At 42.7% G+C, this 9243-nt stretch overlaps 1 protein-coding gene across 5 annotated transcripts in view; it reads left to right on the top strand.

Moving 5' to 3' along the window:
• The first annotated feature begins 530 nt into the window (after positions 1-530).
• Positions 531-9243, top strand: part of TP53BP1 (tumor protein p53 binding protein 1) — a 51294-nt gene continuing 42581 nt past the window's right edge. For 2 of the 5 annotated variants that reach the window (XM_069983885.1, XM_069983850.1), the window contains exon 1: positions 532-640. In XM_069983885.1, coding sequence (XP_069839986.1) covers positions 571-640 — 70 coding nt within the window. In that variant the 5' untranslated portion in view covers positions 532-570. Of the gene's footprint in view, positions 732-9243 lie in introns of all 5 variants that reach the window. The other 3 variants (XM_069983875.1, XM_069983858.1, XM_069983867.1) reach the window with 3 other exon arrangements.

The following is a 9243-nucleotide window of genomic DNA, read 5'->3' as shown; positions in this document are numbered from 1 at the left end:
CAGGGGCAGTAGCAGGGGATGATACAGCTGCATCTGGACTATGTGCACACAGTGCGGTTGCTGAATATGTTAATCAAACTGACCACTACAGTATTCTGGATTTTGGGGTAAACCTTATGGTGGGTTTCAGGAGAGCTTACTTTATTATGGTCCCCATGTCAGTCCTGTAAAGATGTAGGGGAAATAAATTAAAGCTGTGTGGAAGAGAAAGCGTTGCCCATAGCAACCTGTCACAGTGTCAAAAAGCAGCCAATCACATTTGTCCGTTCATTGTCCAAGGAGCCTTTGAAAAATGAAAGCTGCAGTCTGATTGGTCGCTGTGTGCAGCCATTCCTGTCTGATTGTATGATAAAACCTGACAGCACTGCATGCTGGGAAACCCTTCGAGGCCTGCTGCGGTGTGAGAATATACAGCACCAGAGTATGGCGTCCTGTCAAGAGGACGGGAGAGCCCGGCCGGCTCAGAGGCCTGCACTACGGTGCCCCTTAGCAACAGTAACCATGGCGAGGCCGAGCTTCGTTGGGAAGGGCGTGATTTCCTTCTCGTGGAGCTAATGGGCGCGTTAGTCTATGATGACGTCACGGAGCTCCGGCCAGTGGGAGCCGGCGCTGGTGACGTGGTTCCCGGGCAGCGGGCGGCGTGAGTCCGTGGGAGCTGGAGCCTTGTGTAGGGCATGTGGGCGCCCTGCTTGGCCGTATATCACGGTGACACTGTGGGGGATACTACAACTGTGAGTCGGAGAGGAATGTATGGAGTAAAATGTCGCTGTGACGAGCGCCTTATCAGTGTGTAGGCCGAGGAGGACAAAGGGATGAGCGGGGGTGCAGGATGGGAGCGCCGCTTCTCTATGAGGGGGAGGCAGCATGCACTGAGCCATAGGTCACGTGACACGGTGCAGGCAGGCTAGTGCTCTCTGTTATCAGCTGCATGGCGGAGTGTATATTAGTGTCTCCTCCAGGGGTGTAAGTGATGGATACATGACATTACATTGCTAGAATAGGGTCACTTGTATTCTGTGCCTGAATCAGTCTCATCCCCTCCCATATTTTGTCTCATCGTCTCCAATGGAAAGTTGCACCATGATCTATATGGGATATTTCTCTCCGCGTGTGAGAAATAAAGCGACATGTCATTTATTGGGGTGGAAACTGTCAGCAGGCAGGACGCTGGTTGTCTCCATAATATGTGTATGATCTGTGCAGCTAAGGCCGTGCCATACATCGCCATACAGCGCCATAGAGCCATACATCGCCATACAGCCATACAGCGCCATACAGCCATACATCGCCATACATCACCATACAGCCATACATCACCATACAGCCATACATCACCATACAGCCATACATCGCCATACATCACCATACATCGCCATACAGCCATAAATCACCATACATCGCCATACAGCCATAAATCACCATACATCGCCATACATCACCATACAGCCATACATCGCCATACAGCCATACATCACCATACAGCCATACATCGCCATACATCACCATACATCGCCATACAGCCATAAATCACCATACATCGCCATACAGCCATAAATCGCCATACATCACCATACAGCCATACATCTGTAGCGGAAATGGCAGGGTGTGTACTGACCTGGATATGTGATGGAAAGAGCTGTAAACTGATTTATTACAAAATGCTGTGCAGATATAGACTGGGTGCAGGCTCAGCACCATTCACATCACCATGGTGCCCTCTGGGGTACGGGTATGTGGGCAAAATAGGATGGTGACATGTACAGCTATGGGGATCCTAGACCCCTGATGAAGTCAGTGTACTGCTGCCGGAGCATGTGGGGAGGGTTGTTTTGGTTGGTATGATTTTCTATTGTGGCATGCTGTGCAATATTTGTGATGGTATATTATGTGTATTCTCCTGTAATATTAGTATGTGATATTTGTACCTGTATTTGCACATATGCACTTTACCTTTGCACTAGGGAGTCGGGACACAATAGTCAAACATATGCACATGGGATGACCTATAGGCTTCCGCTTTGTCTAATTTTCTTTTGTTTTAGTTTAGTTGCTCTAATAAACATCAATATTTTATGCATTTTGGATGTGCAAAGTTTTTTTCCTCAGGCTTTTCTCTCTTTGTTTTCATGCAATATTTTCTGAGAAGGTTTGCGCTGCTTTGCTTACAATTTTGAGTGTGCGCTTTGAATCTTTTTTTGGTTTACAGGAACATAATGACTAGCAAGCTATGTTCAGGCCATTGTCAATGGGTCTTGCCTGGTACGACAGCATTATTAGTGATGTATCCGTACAACTGAGGGCTCAAGCATAATGTGAGACCAGCCTAAAACACAGGTTTACCACATGCCGCTACTGCATGGTGTACATGCACATCATATGCAATATGCTCACTTAAAGGGGTTATCCAGCCAAAGTCATCTTCTTTCAAATCAACTGGCTTCAGAAAGTTACATAGATTTGTAATTTACTTCTATTTAAAAAAAAAAAAAAAAAATCTCAATTCTTCCCATACTTATCAGCTGCTGTATGTCCTGCTGGAAGTTGTGTTTACTTTCCAGTCTGACAGGGTGCTCTCTGCTGATATCTCTGTCCCAGACAGGAACTGTCCTGAGCAGGAGAGGTTTTCTATGGAGACTTGCTGCTGCTCTTGACAGTTGCTGACATGTACAGAGGTGGCAGCAGAGAGCTCTGGGTCAGACTGAAAAGAAAACATTTCCCGCAGGACATACAGCAGCTGATAAGTACTGGAAGACGTTGGATTTTTGAAAAGAAGTATATTACAAATCTATATAACGTTCTAAAACCAGTGGATTTGAAACCAAAAAAATTTTGCTGGATAACCCCTTAGGAAGACTGAGGCCATTCACCCATCTGCAATATGCGGCCCGTGCACAAGTTTCTTTTTTTGCATAAAAAGTGCTGGAAAATAAAAAGAAGAATGCGGTGAGGCTGATTCCACATGTTTTGGTTGAGTTCTGAGTTCACATAATAAGAATCTATACTGTGTGTCTGATCTCTTCAGTGTGGTCAGTGTTACCAGGCACCTCAGATTCTTATAAAAAAGAGATTGTTGCTAAATCATGTTTTGCCAACTCCGACCTATCAAGCCCATTCTAAATAATGTATGCATCTTTTCTTTTATTTTTTTAATGTATTTAATTTGCAGTTCTCAAATGCAAATGTGGAAGCACAAGCTTAGGCCCCATTTACACATCCATAATCCTGTCTGTAATTGTGAAACCCACTGCCATACTCAGTACCATTACAGTGTGTGACCCTGATTTTTATTCCGCTGTGAGAATGTTGGGACAGCCTTATTTAACTGTGTAGCTGCTGCGCTGGTCAAAATAATAAACTGCCCATGCTTACCTGCTCACGCGCCCTTTGTCGCACTGCTTGAGTCCCTGGTTCACTGTTGGCCCGTTCAGTCCATCAGTGCGCTTTCCTGCTGCAGCCTGTCAGTGGGAACCTGGAGAAGCAGGAACATGGCAAGGGACCATAGACAGGGAAGCACGGGCTGTTTATTATTTTTACAGACACAGCAACTAAATAGTTAAACAGGGGTGTCGCTACATTTGCGCCGTGGAATGAAAATCCGCTGTGAGAATGCAGGGCCATGCAGTATAACGGTTATAAATATCATAGAAGATTTTGCTCCGAAAATTGCAAGGTGAAATCCGCTGTGAACCAATAACATGGGTAAGGATAGGGCAAGCTTGCCCAGGTGCGAGATGACACCCATGTCGTGTGCAGTGCAGTCATGAACAGAGGGGCAACAGCTATAACTACCCTATTCAAAGTATACAATATGGTCCATTTTATGTGATGTGCTAGAGAAGCTGGTCTACCAGTTGTTGTGTTCACAAAGATGCTATTTTTCCGATGTCAAATGCTTAAATTTCTGTTTGTAACTGCAGCATGAGACGTTACTGTACACCTTATATACCATCAATTAAAGACAGAGAAACAATAACTGACGCACCCACACATATAATATAAAGTGAAAAAATCAATAACAACTTTATTATTACACATATATCAAGACAAATATCAAATGGACATACAGTTAAAAACCCAATATGGGTAAAACAATCACAGGGGGACGTATAAAAATATGTCGCTCCCATCATAGTCCCAAATGTATGTTATCAAGGCCCCGTGTATTACATCACATGATATAAAATATCCAAACTAAAACATTTTTTGAAAGTATATATCCGTGCATAAGTAATCATCCAATAATGATGTACCAACAACACAGCACCCTAACAAAAGAAATATTCCCTATATCCAAAAAATGGTCAGTTAATGATAAGAAAGGACAATTCACATATCACCCAGGGCTCTCAATTGGGACTCCGGACTACACACCCTGCGCGTATCGTCACATCACGACTTCAACGCCTGACAAAGTCACGTGATGTGACGATACGCGCAAGGTGTGTAGTTTACTTATGCACGGATATATACTTTGTTTATGAATCTGATATTTTCATATAGGCACTTGCACTTTCAAAAAAATGTGATGTGATTTACGGGGCCTTGATAACATACATTTGGGACTACGGTGGGAGCGACATATATTTTTATATGTCCCCCTGTGATGGCTTACCCGTATTAGGTTTTTAATTGTATGTCCATTTGATATTTGTCTTGATATATGTGTAATAATAAAGTTGTTATATATATATATATATATATATATATATATATATATATATATATATATATATATATATATATATATATAAATGAATGAATGTGTGGGTGTGTCAGATGTTGTTTCTCTGTCTTTAATTGATGGTATGTTCTGTGGTTGGAGCATAGGCAGCATCCCAATAGTATTTGTAGCAGCTCCCACCCCATTTTGCATAATAATTACAGTAAACCTTAGCTACCACCCCCCATATCTGTTGCCAGATTGGTACTTTGCATTAGGCAGAACTGGCACTGGCAAGATTGTGTTTCTAGCACTATGTAATATGAGCTGTGGACAGGTGAAGTACTAGTACTGCGATATTGTATAACTTAAGGGGGTGCCTGGATTAAGAGCATTATTTATTATGTTTGGCAGACTGTATATACCATATATACTGTAGGCATAAAGGGGTATTCCAGTCTCAGAAGAAAAGGTTAAAAGTGAGTCAGGATGCTACAAAGATCAACATATGACCACAAAAGCTGTGATGGCGGAGAACAGAGAGAACTCAGATCTCTGCCTGAAAACTGCTACAACCTATCTATGCAAGTGATTAGTGCAATAGTTTATTCCGTCATATGATGCAAAAAACTGCAATGTTTCCACTGCATGGTCTTCCTGAAGATGCAGTTAAAAGGTTGCACAGATTGTTTTACCGTGTTATGGAGTAAACTATTGCACTATTTTGTTTTACAAGAAGTTTGAGTTCTGTGGACTTTGTATATACACACACCAAGTGATCAACGTGAGTTGCAGTGCTGCTCTTAGGCCTCATTGACACGTTTGCTAAGTCTGTATCCCACTGATTTCTATCTGCTGTTTCATACATCCACAAATTTTACAGATTCTGATCACTTTCTTCAATGCAGAGGTCCATAAATGTCAGATGCAGGTCTGAGGGTTCTCACTGGCCCACTTGGGGCTATCATATTGTTGGTGGCCAGGAAACTGAAAACATCTGAGCAGGCTACTTTATGCAATTTGCATAACTCCCATTGACTTTAGCTCCCTTTGACTTTAGCACACTGCTATCCTGCGGCTGTGCCATAAATATCACTGATGGAAACCTCCCTGCTGATTCTGGGACACAACCTACAACTACCAGCATGTAGGAGAGAGAATAGAGGATGGGTGTCTTTGTGAATAAGGTGATCTTTTACGTAGCATATCAGAGCATCATGGAAATAGGTACTCCGCACTGAGTTGCAATTAAAGTAGTTTTTATTTGGTAAAGCAGATCTAAAATAACGTTTCGGTCTATACGACCTTCATCAGACTCATCATGAATTGGATATAAACGGTGAGGAGTCCTGGTAAAGCAGCTTGTGGAACAGCTTCAGTGCTGGGAGTGGAAGTTTTGGTATAGGCACAGACTGATAGATCCTGATATCAGTAGAAGAGCAGTGCCGGCTGTCAGCGTGATGGCGGCAGGAACCGTGCCTGGACTGGGAGACACGGGAACGGTTCCTGCCGCCATCACACTGACAGCCGGCACTGCTCTCCTACTGATACTAGGATCTATCAGTCTGTGCCTATACCAAAACTTCCACTCCCTGCACTGAAGCTGTTCCACCAGCTGTTTTACCAGGACTCCTCACCGTTTATATCCAATTCATGATGAGTCTGATGAAGGCCGTATAGACCGAAACATTATTTTATATCTGCTTTACCACCTATGCAAATAAAAACTACTTTAATTGCAACTCAGCGCGGAGTACCTATTTCCATGCTTCTTTGGGCTTGACCCTTCTCCGGCACCACTGCTACTGGTGCGTGGGTCCACGACACAATATCAGAGCATCAGCTACTGGCTCCTTCATAGGTGCACACACATTTCCCCATTTTCCAGGACAGATCACTAGGTTATATCTATGTATGGTAGATTTGTTGCAGACATTTGTGAGACTTTTTCTTAAAATAAAGCCATAAATACTGTATGTCCCCTTATCCTATAGTAACAACTTAAAAAAATGCAAAGCTGATCTGGCAACTGCTATCAAAGAGAGTTGGCACCAAATTGATGCAGAATACTGTTTGTCACTCATCAAGTCCATGCCTCAAAGACTGAAAGCTGTTATAAAAGCCAAAGGTGGTGCAACTAAATACTAGTGATGTATTTTGAATGGTCTTTTGTTTGTTTTTTTCATGATTCCACACTTTTTTCCTCAGAATTGAGTGATTCCATATTTATTTCCCTGTGCTTGGTCAATAAAAGTGTCATTCACTAATTTCCACAATGTTTTCTCTTAATTTCTTTGAGTGTTCCTGAAAGCCAACAAGTTGCACTTTGGAATGACCTTAATATTGTATCATGTTTTTGATCTGACTTTGTTTTACAGCATGAAATGTCTGAATGAGTGCTCATCCAAGACTGGTGATTCCATACTTTTTACCAGGGGTTGTAGTACTGGCTTCCTCATATGGAGAGCAGAGGGTTTATGGGCCAACAGAGGTACCAGGGCCAGGTGCAACCCCTATAGCTGAGTCCCTGGATCCAGTCCATGTGGTCATCTAACCTGCTGATATGCCCCTATCGCAAAGCTTGGTGCTGGTTTTGTGATATTCACAATTCCCCATGCTAATGAGGTGTTTTGTTTCACTGGGGGCAAGACTACCACCCCAAGTAGCCAGTGTGTCCCCAGTGCATGTCTCATTAGCATAGAGAATAAACTGCTAATATCCCAAAGGTAAGAAACTTACTATCATGTCCCTATAGCACATGGGGTGCTGAGGATATTAGAAGGTTGGATGCTTCTAACTTGCTTATAGTTTCCCATTAATAATGTTTCCCACTGTTTTTTAATCGTAGGAAGGAAAATGTTTTAATTCAGCACACAAGGTTTGCAGATCACTTCTATGTAGGCATCTCGACAGAGGTTGGTGACTATCCCTGTAATTGCTTTCTGCATGGGTGATTGATGTAAACGCCTTTTTGCCTGTCAATCACCCCGCAGAGCGCGATCACAGACAGAGCGCCCTGACTAGGCTCCCTGCCATATGTTGCAGATACACTGCACATATCTGCAGCAGAATATATGCCTAATGCAGTCAAGCATTTATTAAATAGTAAAATTTGTTGATATATTCCTGTTTTTTTTCTTTTTATGATTATTTTTTAAGTGTAGATAAAGCTTGCAAACTCATGAACCTCACTTTGAAAAACAGCGCAAGTCTGTCCTGTCTAGTCCCTTAACTATGGATTACATGCTGCCCATACAAGTCTATAAAGTGGGTTGGGGTGAAGCAAAAGTAAACCATCTTATGCCAGAGCTTGATTAACAGCTTAGTCTGCTATAGTATGGTGCTATAAGGTCCTCCATGCTGCTGCTGCTTATGGTGTGTGTAGAGTATAAAACTAGGCAAATCTCTTCTGTGTGTGCAGTGTATGGGAGACATCATAAAGGCTAGGCTCCATCCACTAGCTCAGAGGCAACTAAAAATAACAGTTATTTCTAATGTACTGTACATACATGTGATAGTTTGTACTAAAATTAACATCTTGGGCGATTCGATTACAATGTACAAATATATGAATGGACAGTACAGAGATCTTTCTAGTGATCTTTTTACTCCTCGGTTTGTAACCATGACAAGGGGGCATCCTCTACGTCTAAAGGAAAGAGGTTTTCACCATCAGCTAAGACACGGATTCTTCACTGTAAGAGCAGTGAGATTGTACAACTCTCTGCCACATGATGTTGTCATTTCTGATTCATTAAATAAGGTTAAAGGGGTAGTGCGGCGCTAAAAATTATTCACAGAATAACACATATTACAAAGTTATGCAACTTTGTAATGTATGTTATGTCTGTGAATCACCCCCCCCAACCCCCCTCCCCCCCGCCCGTGTACCCGGAAGTGTGTGGTGCATTATACATTACCTGATCCGTATCGAGGCCGTCCGCCATCTTGTGGCAAACGTCATCTTCGGACGGACGAATCGCTGCCGCCGTCCCCCCTCCGCCGCGTCACAACTGTGCTCAGTAGCGATTGGCTGAGCGATTCGGCCGTCTGTCCGAAGATGACGTTTGGCACAAGATGGCGGACGGCCTCAACACGGATCAGGTAATGTATAATGCACCACACTTCCGGGTACACGGGCGGGGGTGGTGGGACACGGGGAACGGGGCAATTCACAGACATAACATACATTACAAAGTTGTATAACTTTGTAATGTGTGTTATTCTGTGAATAATTTTTTTGCGCCGCACTACCCCTTTAAGGGAGGTCTGGATGCTTTTCTTGAAAAATATAATATTACAAGTAATAGGCATTAGATTTTTGGTGATACATTGATCCAAGGATTATTCTGATTTCCATTGGAGTCGGGAATGTTTTTGCCTTCTGGATCAACACAGTGGGATTTCTGTTGGTTGAACTTGATTGACTATTGTCTTTTTTAACAACCGTAATAACTATGTTACTATGTAAAATGTCACATACATTAATTATGGGAAATGCTCATATACTGCTATTTCCCTTAATTTAGTGTATCAGGAAGTGTTAGAATTATCTCTGAAGCAGTGACGTCACGACCAACAGT

The sequence above is a fragment of the Dendropsophus ebraccatus genome, chromosome 1 (genome assembly GCF_027789765.1).
Source record: "Dendropsophus ebraccatus isolate aDenEbr1 chromosome 1, aDenEbr1.pat, whole genome shotgun sequence".
In the NCBI taxonomy this organism is placed as follows: Eukaryota; Metazoa; Chordata; class Amphibia; order Anura; family Hylidae; genus Dendropsophus; species Dendropsophus ebraccatus.
Note: the sequence above shows the minus strand (reverse complement) of the source record. Positions and strands in the feature narration are given on the sequence as shown.